Genomic DNA, 15,319 nt, shown 5'->3' with positions numbered 1-15,319 from the left:
AATTTGTACTACTTATACCGACAACATGTATCTGCTTTTCTGTAACTTATCTCATCAGATCTCCATAGTTAATTCTGCTTCACTTGAAGTAATATAGGGATGAGTGACCTTCTAGGAAGTTTCCTAGAAACTGTGTAAGTAAGGACAAAATATGCTAAAAAGTGAAGTATTATGAAATAGAATCCTTGAGAAGAATAGCAATCGAATTTGAGACGAATATAAAATTTAATAAAATAAAAAATAAACATTTAGTGAATGATTTAGAGGTAGTCAGTGCGTCGCTGAATTTGAGACATCTATAAAATTTAATAAAATAAAAAATAAACATTTAGCGACTGATTTAGAGGCAGTTAGTGCGTCGGGTGCTATAAAGGTTGCAATTCTAATTTGGGATGGTTTGTGCTACGGTTCCACTAACCGTCGCAAAATTCACTCGTGACTGACATTTCTGTGACAGTTGGTGAACCGTCGTAATGGTGTCTTTGCGGAAGTTCTAACCATCGCAATGTAGGCCATATAACTGTCGCAAAATCGTCATTTTCTTGTAGTGCTGGAAGTTACAAAAGGTTTTTATGTTTCTCTATAAATTCATGGATGATAAACTTCCCATCTTTCACCACAAGAGAAATTCTTACTTTACAATTAGTTCTAGTCTCAACTCTATACTTTCTAACCAAAACATCCTTTTGTCTATTAGTCGTAGCCCTTCCTTACAACAAACAAATATGCATGAAGTAACAATACTATCTTCTTTTTTAAAATTCACATATCATTTCCTAACTCCAAAACTAACATGTGCACCATAAGCAAGCCAAAATTGCCAAGCTGCCTCTAAATTATCAAATTCCATATCTACTCTTGGTTTCCAATCAACATTTAAAGATTCCATAATATACTTCCCTTTAGAAGAATGAAAAATAAGAATAAGAAGTAAAAAGAATGATAACTTTAATTAATTTTATATTTGTACATTTTGAAGTATCTCAATTTCATTATCATATAACCATAAATTAAAGAAACGTAAACAAAACACATTTAGTTTAAGGGTTTCAAATATAAGTTATCGAGATGCTACACATGGTCTTTTGAAAAATGAAATATTTTTTCAGAGAATGTCCTTACCAGGATACTACGTAGTGTCTTTTGGTGCTCTACACCAACTACCTATGCAAGGTTTTTTACGGAAGGTGCTTTGCAGTAGCTACGGAAGGTGTTTCATAGCAACTATACTCAATTATGGAGGATGTGCTGCAACAATGATGAGCAATTAATCTCTTTGGATTCACGAAAGTAGTTGAAGGCAAAGATGAAAGGTCAAAGAAGATGGAGCTTTGCAACTATATATTTTGTTTTTGAGAAGCTTTCTCTTTATGTAAAGTTAATATATGTTAAAAACAATTATTGTTCATATGTATCAAAATCTTATTTAATTTTATGATCTAACGGTTAAAATCGTCAAAAGTTATAATAAATTTCACGCTCCTACGTTAGAGAATCCAGATTCAGCTTCTAATACTACAATTGATAAGATTGATGGTTAAAATTTAATATAAAATATAAATTATTGAGTGAAAGTAAATTTGGATAGACTTGTTTTTGGAGTAAGTTTATTTTTTTGAAGGTAACTTGATATCTCCTATATATATATATATAGATAAAAAGAGAAGAAAAATTTACTTATTCCAAGAGTAAATCTACTAGACTCCACTTAATAACTCATTCTTATCAAATTTCAAAGATTCAATTGTTAGATTAAAAATCTTTAATGCATAGATCTAGTCTGCAATTTTAAAAAAAGTGAAAACTATTTAATCCTCCATTTTATATATTCAAATCAACGTATAAAATATTTTAATGATTATTCAACAATTTGAATTAATGAAACATAGTCTCAAATAATTTTTAAATTTTTTTAAAAATTTGCAAATTTGATCTATCTATTAACAACTTTTAACTTAACGATTGAATCGTTAAAATTTGTTATAGAACATAAATTATTAAGTGAAGTAAATGCAAGTAAACTTATACTTGAAGTAAGTGAATCTCTCCTCATATATATATATATATGTGTGTGTAGGGAGCGTATCTAATGAAAATCTTATTATAAGAGATGAGAGAAGTAAATCACGAACTTTTAAATTATAGATAAAAATAATTAATAATTAATATTAAAATTCAATTATAAAGACTCATTTAAAAGATTATTACTATTATCACTTATCCAACTATAAATATTGGTTTTAATATGTAACGAATAGCTAGCTCAGGTTAATTAACTATAAAATTTGAGACAAACGAAATTTATTTATTAAACTAAACAACCTTATAAACATGAGTTTACAGACAGTCAAACACTAAAACAGGAATGAGAAAAATATAAAACTATTACAAAGATTAAAAATAAAAAGAGTATAAGCAACAAAAATCTAAAATCTACTTGGTTTGTGAGAAGACTATTCTCTTATTGTGCCGTGAGTACTTGGTATGTGTAAAGCAACCATCAATAATTGATTATTTTACGTGGTGCACGGTGGACCATTAGTATTACTGAGGATCACTTTCATGGCTTTGAAGCATTTCCAGCACTTGGCTCATGGTGGGTCTTATATCTTTGTCTTCCTCAACGCAATGCAAAGCCACTTTAACCAAAATCTCCATCTTACATTCATCATAATTTGTTTTAATTGCAGGATCAATTATGTGCTCTAGCCAAGACGTGCCACTTCTTTTCTCTCTCACCCAAGTTACCAACCTTCCATTATACGAGTCTTCTCCATCAATGTTTTGGATTGGACTCTTCCCAGTTATCATCTCCAAAAGAACAATTCCATAGCTGTAAACATCAACCTTTGAGGTGATTGCTAAGTTCAGAACCCATTCAGGTGCCATATACCCTCTTGTTCCTCTGATCATTGAAAAACTTGAATTGTTGAGGTTGTTTCTGTTTAGTAGCTTGGACAGCCCAAAATCTGCTACCTTGGGTTCATAACTAGAATCAAGAAGTATGTTTTGGGGTTTTATATCACAATGCAAAATCCACTCCAAACATTCTTCATGCAAATATGCTAGAACTCTTGCCACTCCAAGAGCAATGTTATATCTCTTATCCCAATCAAGTGTGTTGGATGAGAGTTTTTGTGCCAAAGAACCATTCTCCATGTACTCATACACCAACAACCTATGCTTTCCCTCAGCACAATAACCCCACATTTCAATCAAGTTCATGTGGTTAAGCCTTCCAATGATGCTGACTTCAGCAAGGAATTCCCCTTCTCCTTGTTTAGCTTCATAGAGTCTCTTGATTGCAGCATGTCTTTGATCTGATAAAATGCCTTTGTACACAACCCCTCCTCCACCCTTTCCAATCTCTTCACTGAACCCCTTTGTGGCCTTCTTCAATTCAGAATAACTATATTTTCTGAACCTATTAGTCACAACATGGTACCCATTCTGATCTGTAGAAGACTTTTGGCGTGTCCTAACTACGAAAACCCACACAACAAAAATGCAAACGGTTTCAAAACCACCAACCGCAACAGCAACCCAAAGAAAAAATCTCAAAATCCGGCTTACATGATCTCCAGCATACACTCTTGGAATCTGCACAAAACTGTAAAGTTATGGCACAAATTTCTTCCATATTTCCTGTTTTAAGGAAAACACGTTTCCTTGATTTTAGGCCATGATTCTATGCATGGTTTCCTCTTTTTTGCTCCTTGTTTTGTTCCAGGTTTCCTTATTCTGGGTGCATACGCTTCTTCTCAATGCCTATATAAGGCATCAAGCATTTGGAGCAAATTGCAATTGATTCAGCAATCTACACACTTGAGAAAAATCATACATAGAGAGGAAAGATTCAAGAGAGTATTTTTAGTCTATATTTGAGAGATTATCTTTGTTCTCATGATATTAGAGAACTTCTTGTACTCTCCTATTTCTACATAGTGGAATTATCTTGCTCTTGATCGCCCGTGGTTTTTTCTCCGTCTTTGGAGTTTCCACGTAAACTTGGTGTGTATTTATTTTTCTTGTCTCTCTACTTACTTCTCTCTATCTCTAATTAACTTGATCCGGTGCTTCCGCATTTCGCTCATTCTTTCTGATACCCAACAAGTGGTATCAGAGCTACTTGTTTAATTAGAGATTCAATATGTCTACCGTCACTAAATTTGACATTGAGAAGTTTGATGGCAAGATTTGTTTTTCTATTTGGAAAGTCCAAATGAAAGCCGTTCTTACACAGAATGGATTGAAGAAAGCTTTAGATGGAAAAGCCAAAAAGCCGGTCAACATGACTGATGAGCAATGGGACGAGTTGGATGAAAAGGCGCTTTCAGCAATCCAACTATGCTTGTCCAAGGAGGTTCTTCGTGAAGTAGCAAATGAAACAACCGCTGCTGCTTTGTGGCTGAAATTGGAATCTCTTTATATGACCAAAAGTCTCGCAAACAAGCTTCGTCTCAAAGAAAGACTATATACGATTCGTATGGTCGAAGGTACTCCTATTCAATCTCATCTTAATGAGTTTAATTCTATTATCATGGATTTGGAAAATATTGAAATTAAAATTGATGATGAAGATAAAGCTGTTTTGTTGATTGTCTCATTACCTTCTACCTATAAACACTTTAAAGAAATTATGTTGTATAGCAACAATGATACCTTATCCTTTGAAGATGTTAAATCTAATTTGTTGTCCAAAGAAAAGTTTGATCTTGATATCCACTCTGAGGACAAGGGTGAGGGTTTAAGTGTCAGGGGTAGAACTCAAGAAAAAGGGAGTACCAGTAACAAGAAAAGTAGATCCAAATCCAGAGGGCGTAAATCCAACAAAACCTGTCGTTATTGCAAGAAATTTGAGCATGATATCTCCGACTGCTTTATCTTGAAAAAGAAACAATAAAGGCAAGAAAAAGGTAAAAATCCTGCTGAAGCTGCTAATGTTGAAACTGATTCTGATGGTGATGTTATGATATCTGTCTCTTCTGATAAGAGGAGCAAAACTGAATGGATTCTTGATTCTGGATGTACATTTCATATGTGTCCTTATAAGGACTTATTCACCACTCTTGAACCTGTTGATAGTGGTGTTGTCTTGATGGGTAATGACACCCAATGCAAGATTGCAGGAATAGGTACTATTCAGATCAAGACTCATGATGGCACTATCAAGACTCTTTCCAATGTTCGCTTTATTCCTGACTTGAAGCGAAATCTAATTTCTCTTGGCACCCTAGAGTCTCTTGGGTGCAAGTATTCAGCTGAAGGTGGAGTTCTAAAGGTATCAAAAGGTGCTATTGTTTTATTAAAAGCTAACTGTATTGGTAGTTTGTATATCTTGCAAGGATCTATAGTGACAGGATCAGCAGCTGTCTCATCTTCTATGTCTGATAAAGATGCCACCAAATTATGGCACATGCGCCTGGGCCATATGAGTGAAAAAGGCATGCACCTTCTGAGCAAGCAAGGTCTCCTTGGTAATCAAGGCATCGGTAAGTTGGAGTTTTGTGAACATTGTGTCTTTGGGAAGCAGAAAAGAGTTAGCTTCTCCACTGCAACTCACCGCACAAAAGGTACCCTTGATTACATTCATTCTGATCTTTGGGGTCCTTCTAAAGTTCCATCTTATGGAGGATGCCGTTATATGATGACTATTATTGATGATTTTTCTCGTAAAGTCTGGGTCTATTTTCTAAGGCACAAAAATGAAACATTCCCCACTTTTAAGAAGTGGAAAACTTTTGTTGAAACTCAGACAGGAAAGAAAGTCAAGAAGCTCAGAACGGATAATGGATTGGAGTTCTGTGAAGGTGACTTTAATGAGTTCTGCGCAAATCATGGTATTGCTAGACACAAAACCATTCCAGGTAAACCCCAGCAGAATGGTGTTGCAGAACGTTTAAACAGAACTATCCTTGAGAGAGCTCGTTGTATGCTCTCAAATGCTGGGTTATGGCATCAACGTGAGTTGTGGGTCGAGGCAGCATCTACAGCTTGCTACTTGATCAACCGATCTCCACACTCTTCACTTAATTTCAAGATTCCAGAAGAAATTTGGTCAGGTAATCCTATTGATTATTCTAATTTAAGAATTTTTGGATGTCCTGCATATGCACATGTTAATGATGGAAAATTAGCTCCTAGAGCTATTAAGTGCATATTTCTTGGTTATGCATCTGAATCTAAAGGTTATCGTTTATGGTGTTCTGAGTTTAAGTCACGAAAATTAATTCTTAGTAGAGATGTGACTTTTAATGAGGATGCATTATTATCTTCTGGAAAACAATCATCTGTGTCTTCTTCCAGTACTAATAATCTGCAAGGTACTAGCGAGAAGGTGGAGTTAGAGTTAAAATCTGTAGCTCCTAATGTTGATGTTCCATCTTCCTCTACCACTGAGTCTAGCATTGATGATCATGGTGATGATCATCCTATTCAGCAACAGGAAGAATATAATATTGCACGAGATAGGACAAGAAGACAGATAAAATTGCCAGCTAGATACACTGATGACAATTTGACTGCTTATGCATTGTCAATTGCACAAGAGGTAAATGATGATGTTGAACCTGCCAGCTATAGTGAAGCTGTTTCTTGTGTTGATTCTGCTAAGTGGCTAGTGGCTATGAATGAAGAAATTGAAAGTCTTCACAAGAACAACACTTGGAATTTGACAAAGCTCCCCAAAGGCAAACGACCTCTAAGGTGTAAATGGATCTATAAGAAGAAAGATGGCATTCCAGGGGTTGAAGATCCTAGATGCAAGGCGCGATTAGTCGTTAAAGGCTTTTATCAAAAGGAAGGTATTGACTTTAATGAGATTTTCTCACCTGTTGTTCGTCATACTTCCATTCGTATTTTGCTTGCTTTTGTTGCTCTGTTTGATTTAGAATTAGAGCAACTTGATGTAAAGACAGCTTTTCTACATGGAGAGCTGGAAGAAGAAATTTATATGGATCAGCCTGAGGGATTTGTTGTTCCTAGTAAGGAGCATCTTGTTTGTCAATTAAAGAAATCTTTATATGGCCTCAAGCAAGCACCCAGACAATGGTATAAAAAATTTGATTCCTTTATGATTGGGCAAGGTTATTCCAGGAGTAAATATGATGATTGTATTTATTTTCAACAATTTCCTGATGGAACTTTCATATACTTGTTACTTTATGTTGATGATATGTTGATTGCATCACGTGACAAGTCTTTGATCAACAAATTGAAAGCTCAACTCAATGATGAGTTTGAGATGAAGGAATTAGGTGCAGCTAAGAAAATTCTTGGCATGGAGATTCATAGAGATCGACAAGTTGGTAAATTATTCTTATCTCAACAAAAATATATTGAGAGATTACTTGACAGATTTAATATGAATAATTGTAAACCTGTTTCTACTCCACTTGCTGCACATTTCAAGTTATCTTCAGACCTTTGCCCACAAACAAAAGAAGAGATGGAGCGTATGTCACACGTTCCATATGCTAGTGCAGTTGGCAGTTTAATGTATGCTATGGTGTGCACTAGACCTGATTTAGCATATGCTGTTAGCATGGTGAGCCGATACATGCATAATCCTGGAAAGGATCACTGGAGTGCTGTAAAATGGATTTTTCGGTATCTTAAAGGTACTAGTAATATTGGCTTGGTGTTTGACAGAAACAAAGCTACAACTAATAATGTTGCAGGTTTTGTTGATTCGGATTATGGTGGTGATCTTGATAGAAGAAGATCTCTTTCTGGCTACATTTTTACTCTCTGTAATTCTGCTATCAGTTGGAAAGCTTCACTTCAATCTATTGCAGCATTATCTACAACAGAAGCAGAATATGTTTCAGCAACAGAGGGTGTGAAAGAGGCTCTCTGGATCCGAGGTTTGGTCAAAGAACTTGGTCTCACACAAGATGTTCTTACTGTATTTTGTGATAGTCAGAGTGCCATTCATTTGACTAAGAATAGTCGTTACCACGACAAGACCAAACACATAGATGTTAAACATCACTTTATCCGAGATATTGTTACTATTGGTGAAGTTCTACTACAAAAGGTACATACATCTGAGAATCCAGCAGATATGCTTACTAAGCCACTTCCGAATGCCAAGTTTCAGCATTGTTTGGGCTTGGTTGGTCTCTACAACAAATGATTGCCCCTCTGGGGCTTTATCTGGCGATGAGCAACTTATTAAATTTGAGCCAAGGTGGAGATTGTAAAGTTATGGCACAAATTTCTTCCATATTTCCTGTTTTAAGGAAAACACGTTTCCTTGATTTTAGGCCATGATTCTATGCATGGTTTCCTCTTTTTTGCTCCTTGTTTTGTTCCAGGTTTCCTTATTCTGGGTGCATACGCTTCTTCTCAATGCCTATATAAGGCATCAAGCATTTGGAGCAAATTGCAATTGATTCAGCAATCTACACACTTGAGAAAAATCATACATAGAGAGGAAAGATTCAAGAGAGTATTTTTAGTCTATATTTGAGAGATTATCTTTGTTCTCATGATATTAGAGAACTTCTTGTACTCTCCTATTTCTACATAGTGGAATTATCTTGCTCTTGATCGCCCGTGGTTTTTTCTCCGTCTTTGGAGTTTCCACGTAAACTTGGTGTGTATTTATTTTTCTTGTCTCTCTACTTACTTCTCTCTATCTCTAATTAACTTGATCCGGTGCTTCCGCATTTCGCTCCTTCTCAACAAACGATTCCTGATGAAAACGGCTATGATTTTTCGGAACTCTCAAGTACATAGTTCCTTGGAAATTCGGTGTACTTCTCCCATTGAGAAGTTGTGACTTGGTGTAGCACTTGAAATGGTTCTCACCATCATTGTACGAGTACTGAAACCCCTTACAATTGCAATCTTCCAAGCACAAATTCTCACAATAGGCTAAAGTATTCGGCTCAGAATAATTAGAATCATAGCCATAAATCTCAACCCCCGGCATCTCCAAGAAGCTAGACTCACTTCCATTGCAAGTGAAAACAAACAAGGGCTCACATCCATAAGACCAATCGCTATGATTCTTCACTCTATGCCCAGGAAGACACGAACACTTCCTTCCAACTTTAGCATCATAACTACACACACTGTTAGCCCCACAAATCCCATGGATGTTACACGTGTCAGCCCTAGCTTGCCACGAAACAAACCACCTATTTGACTCATCATCACGCATGGTATACACTCTTAGGTTGCCATCACAATCAATCTTCAACCTTCTCTTGTTCACAACACCATAATCAGAAGTTTTGAAAGTGAAATCATCGGATGAAAGGAATCTTCCGAGTGAATCCAACGCCGCAAATCTACTGCTATTGTAAGTGGACCTTCCAGCGTCCCAACTTACCAGCCACGGGTTTGGCCAGTAAACGCTGGAAACATCAGGGCCATCGTAGATAAGACGAAGAACGTTGTCATCGTCGAAGAAGAGTTTGTAGAAACCGGAAGAGTGGTTACTCTCGCTTCGTGAAGACACGAGTTGCGTGTGTCGCGTAAGAGGTTGACCCGGAAGGAGAGTGTGAGTGGGGAAGTCAAAGCTTTGCCACAGAAGAAGAGAATTTCCTCCTTGAAACTCATGCAACACGAGGTTTCCATCGTCTTTCAGACGCAACTCCGTTAGGGCTAATGAAACGGTGTTTGAGGACCACACGTTTTGTTGACCTGCGTCGAATAATACGAGGTTACCCGTTTGTAAGAGGGAGAGCTTGGAGCGTTTTCCGTTAACGGGGTTTTCACGGTTCGCCATCCACACCATTGTGGGGTGGGAATGAGTTTGAGTTTGAGTTTGTGTGAACCATATGGCGAAGGTGTAGGCGTTTTCACCGATGGCCACGAAGCCAGCGGAGAAAACGGCGTTTGGGGAGACGATAACGTCGTTCGGTTTTTCTACGGAGAGGGATGAGCCCTTGGTGAGTGATGAAGAAGAAGAGTGTGAAGCGTGGAAAGAGAAAGCGAGTAGAAATAGTAAGATTGTGGAAGCCACGTTCATCATGCAAATTAATACACAATATGGGTGTCTTGGCCTTATGTACTGTCATGGTGTACATGTTATATATAGATCTCAAATATCTTTTTATTCTTTTAAATTTTTAAATTTTTAAATTTATTTTTATTTTTTTTTAAATTTAACATTGGTCTTCATTTCTGTAATTTAAAAAAAAATATTTTAATTTTTATATCCAAATTTTATTAGAAAATCTTTCAAATATTTTTTTATAAAATTTATTTATTAGTGTTTGTATTAGTAAAAATATCACATTAAATTTATTTAATATTACGTAATTGTCTCGATGTATCATTTTCATATATGTTCTTAGTGATTTAAAAAATTATAATAATTTTTAAAAATTACGTAATTAAAAATAATAATTTTAAATTTAAGTGATTAAAAATAAATTTATTTTAAATTTAATGAATTAAAAATGTATTTAAATTTATAGATAAATAATTATTGACTTAGGTTGACGGACTTCGTGTTTAATTTGTAAGGTCTGCGTCAAAACTCGCGAAATTGGAAACTGGTAATTGGAGAATTGTAGTCCTAGCCATGTAGCACACGGTATGGAATTAAAACGATGGTAGAAATTCTAAAAGTTTGGTATGAAACGATGAAAGTGTTCATAAATTACTCAAAAAAAATTATATGTAGTTATGTTCCTTGCATCTTCTCTTTTAAAAATTACTTTCTAGAAAATAGTATGAGTTTATTTTGAAAAGTATTATACAAAATGATATATTTATTTCATAATATATTTTCTAAAATCGTTTATCTGTTCTAAAAAGTATTTTTTGTAAAATGATATATTGTTCATAAACTACTTTCTTGAATATTATAGATATTTGTTTTGGAAAGTGTTTCAAAATAGTATTTTATGTAAAAAAAATTATATTAAATAAATCATAATTAAGGAAGCAAATAGATGTAGAGTTTTAAGAATGATGAAAAAGAAAAGATTGCAAAACAAGTTATCTTGAGATGCTTTAGTTATAATACTATTTCAATTTTTGTTGAATCCACTGCAATTCTTTCAACTGAAATTACATGACCTAGAAACTTCATTTCATTTAGTTAGAACTCATACTTTGACAACTTGATAAACAATTACTTTTCTCTCAACACTCTAAAACTAACATAAGATGTTTTCATATGCTACTCCAGAGAGCCTAAATATATAAGAATATCATTAATGAATACAATCACAATCTTATCTAGGGCTGAAAATTCAATTCATTAACCCATGAAAATAGTTGGAGCATTGGCCACACCAAAGGACATCACCACATACTCATAATTAATGATCATACCGAGTCTTGAACATCGTCTTCAATTTGTCATCATCCTTCATTCTTATCTGATGATAACCAAATCTCAAATCAAACTCAAAGAACACTAAAACTCCTTTAAGTTGGTCCATCAAGTCATCTATCTAAGATAGTGAATATTTTTTCTTGATGGTCAACTTGTTCAATTGGTGGAAGTCCAAAGACAACCTTAAACCACTGTCCTTCTTCATTAGCAACACTAATGCTCCCTACAAAGACACACTTGGTCTGATCATCTATTTCTCCAAGAGATCTTCAACTTAATTAATTCTTCAGCTTAGACAAACTTAGTTGAAACCATCCTATAATAAGTTATTAACACTAGTATTGCACTTGAAACCAAGTCAATAGAGAACTTTGCCTCTCCCTTAGGAGGCAATCGTGGAACTTCACCTAGAAACACATAAGGGAAGCCATTGACCACATTAACTAGATGCAATATCTACTCATTCCCATCAATTAAAGAAGAGAAAAACATAGCACTGAGCTCTCTTTTACAAGAGATTATCCACTTTCTTGGCTAAAATTATCGTATCCTTCACAACATCAGGAAACATCAACTGCTTAGCATGATCTATCAAAATATTAGCATATAATCACATCCAACCCAAATAATGGAAAGCATATCAAGTTGACCTTGAGTCAAAAAAATATGAAAGAGGGTTCAACACTTGAGTCAAAAAGTACAAATAAGGAATTACCAGCAACCTCACACTTCTTTTTCACAAGATCATCAAACATGGAAACTTTAACTCCCATCAAGCCAAACACACAACCCATAACAATTGACCGCTCAATTCTTGGTTCACCTCTAGCCTAAGTAGTCTTGGCACAAGCTAGTCGTTAGTCAATTGACTAAACTTGTTGCATTAAAAGCACTCGAATTCCTTGGCTATACAATTTTTGATAAAGTGGACTCCACCACACCTATAACACGTCACACTACTTGACCAGAAGGTAACACTTACAAACAGTAGAACACAACTGAAATGGCTTAACAATAGAAACACAATGGGACCAACCCTATAGAGTAGTTCTCAAAAAGACTCAACCAACTATGGTGCTATAAAGTGTAACAACTCAACAGGCCATCGAATGAGTATAACAAACAAAACAATAAAAAAACATAAAAGAATACACTACCTTACCATGCAATATATATATATATATATATATATATATATATATAGAGAGAGAGAGAGAGAGAGAGAGAGAGACATAAAACAGTTCTTGGATATATGACTAAAAATATAAATCCCCTAATGGTGATACAATCTCCCTGTCTACATATACAAATATGTACAAATCAAAAAACAAAAGCAAAATCCTAACACCATTCAAGGAATCTATACAAGTTACACTAGAGTAGCATCGAAACATAATCATTCACAAACATGACCACATTTTCCTCCAAGCAAAACCCTTAACCTAATATTGATCTCCTCTCATATCAAATATGATCATTGTAATCCAACACATGAAAACATAAGAGTAAGCTTGTGTACAAGGCATCAACATATACATGAAAAGATTATAAGCATCAACTTCCAATTTAAACAACACAACGATCAATATTCTATATGAACTATACAACTTATACACAACTTTCAACATACATAACTATGTAACTTAAAAAAAAACTTCACAAATCAAATTAAAATATGCAACTTAAAAACTTTAACAACTTATATGCATTATCAACTTTGAAGATCTCATACAACTTGTGAGCAGTTTAAATGGATTAACCCTACTAAACTTACAACATCTATCCCTTCTTTGGACCAAGTCAGAAACAATGTCAAACACTTTTTAGGACCAAGTTAGAATAAAGTTTGGCAATCAAGCTAGGTCAACAACTTTTGATGTCTCATATCACACCACTTAAATTAGGAAGATCGATCTAGTACTACCATCGAGATTTAGAACAACTTATTAGGAGCAAACCTAGCACGACATTGGTACGTATCAACCAGCCCTAATGGAATTAGCTTTTCGCCTATCGTTTAAATATCACACACCCTTCCAACACTCAATTAGGAATTTTAACCCCAACTTTGTGCCTGAATTTTTTGGTTATTTGTAGTAAGTATGACTTGACATGACCCTCATACAATTTTCAACTTAAAAACCTAGAGGTGTCAAATTTTTAAAAAACAACTTCCCTACAAGGGTATATTTATAACTTAAAACAACTTAATTTTCCTCTAGTTCTTCAACTTTCAACTTTAGAAAACATGCACAACATGTACAATCCACAACTGAAACAACTTCAAGAATTTTCTACCATTCAACTTAATCAACATACAACTTAATTTATATAACAATTTTCTCATAATTGGTTACTTTCCAACTCAACATCATATAACTATATAAAATGATGGAATAGACTAGTTGAAGTGATTAAGAACATGGAACCAAACTCCTTGGAGTTTGAATGAAGCAACTAAGGTAGCGTGGCAATCTTCTTGAAGAAGAAGAAGAAGAAGAATCCGAAACCTAGGCACAAAGGAAGGATTCCTTTGTGAAGGTTCTTAAGGAGAAGGTGTTCTTCTAAGTTTGGACCTTTGAAAATATAGAGAATTTTATGAAAATTTTGATCTCATTGTAGACCCCTAAAATTGTCCGGGTCGGAAATAAAGCTTGAAGACTCTCGAAGACTGAAGGATAATCAACCAGAAGGACTCCTCGAAGGCCCTAGGAGGGTTCTCTGTAGGTCCAGAGGTCTTAGAATAGTTCAAAATAAAGAAGTGGAGGGAAAAAGCCCAATACGGCCGTACTGAACTCAATACGGCCGTATTGAAGCTTCAATACGGCCATACTGAAGTCAGTACGACCGTATTGACACTTCAATACGACCGCTGCGAACTCAATACGGGCGTATTGAAATTTCTGACTTTCAATACGACCGTATTGAACTCCAATACGACCGTATTGAAGTTCAAAAATTTCAATACGGCCGTATTGGCCCTGTAGGCCGTACTGCGTCTATTCCCTATAAATATGACGTCAATTGGACGTCATTCCACACTTTTTCACTCAGTTTTGACTCCCTCCTTGAGTATTCTGGGGTTTTTGAGCAGTGTTCTGCCCTAGAAATCTCTCTGGGAGTCGATCCGACGAAGTTCTGGAATTCCGAGCACTTAGCTTGGAGATCCGAACCTAGTCGAGGGGAAATCTCTTTGATTCCCTTAGTTAAAATTTTGTTCTAGGAGAGCGAGGAGCGGGCTTGTAGAGCGAGGGAACGCCAAAACGCTTCCCAGTTCATTTTTATAAAAGCACGCTTCAAGAGGTTTCCCTTCAATCCTTCCTTTTACTGCTTTCTGTGTGAATATTTAAACTGTCATCATGTAGATAGTCAATTTATAATTGCTTAGAATAAATAGGGGTAATTTAGTAATTTTATACTGTTCTGTTAAAAATAATCTGTCATAGGGAACCCGAAAGGGGCGCTGTGGGGTGCTAACACCTTCCCCACGCGTAACCGACTCCCTTACCCAACTCTGGTTGTAGTGGCCAAAGTTGATTTTTAAATCAATTGCCTTATCCCTTTTTCCAATGTTTTGAGTAAAACATTGGTGGCGACTCCACGAACCCTCCTTTATGAAAACCACTAATCCATGGAGGGTCCCGCTTGGGATTAATATGGATTAGTGAGCCTTTTAATAAAATTGCTCGTTTGACGAGGTTTCAGTTTGAGAATAAGTCATTCTAGCAATCCACTATTTTTAAACAAAATAAACGAGTCCAACCATCCTTCGCGAATGCCGAAAGCCCCGTTTCGGGCCGGTGGCGACAGATGGCGACTTCACTGGGGAAGCTTCGAGAGTCAGTCCCATTTAGTGACAGATTATCTTAACAAATAATAGTTAAAATTACTTCATTACCCTTTGCTTGTATGATAACATGATTTATTATATGGCTTTTAATAACTGTTGTTTGTTTAATTTCCGCAATTGTTTTGAAATACAAATTGCACACAAACCTTTGCACACAACAGTTCCCT

General features: G+C 35.4%; 1 protein-coding gene across 1 annotated transcript; it reads right to left on the bottom strand.

Annotated features, from left to right (window-relative positions):
- Positions 1-654: 654 nt before the first annotated feature.
- On the bottom strand, positions 655-10,090 carry LOC109819237 (putative receptor protein kinase ZmPK1). Its single transcript, XM_083072654.1, has 4 exons — positions 8,694-10,090; positions 7,881-7,904; positions 7,154-7,159; positions 655-3,610 (listed from the first exon to the last, which is right to left on the bottom strand). Exons 1-4 carry the CDS (start codon positions 9,983-9,985, stop codon positions 2,545-2,547), a joined length of 2,388 nt encoding a protein of 795 aa, XP_082928780.1. The 5' UTR covers positions 9,986-10,090; the 3' UTR covers positions 655-2,544.
- Between the last annotated feature and the right edge of the window lie 5,229 nt (positions 10,091-15,319).

This window comes from Cajanus cajan, chromosome 4 (assembly GCF_000230855.2).
Source record: "Cajanus cajan strain Asha chromosome 4, NIPB_CcT2T_4, whole genome shotgun sequence".
NCBI classification, from domain to species: domain Eukaryota; kingdom Viridiplantae; phylum Streptophyta; class Magnoliopsida; order Fabales; family Fabaceae; genus Cajanus; species Cajanus cajan.
The sequence above is the reverse complement of the archived record's forward strand: the minus strand, read 5'-3'. Positions and strand labels throughout refer to the sequence as shown.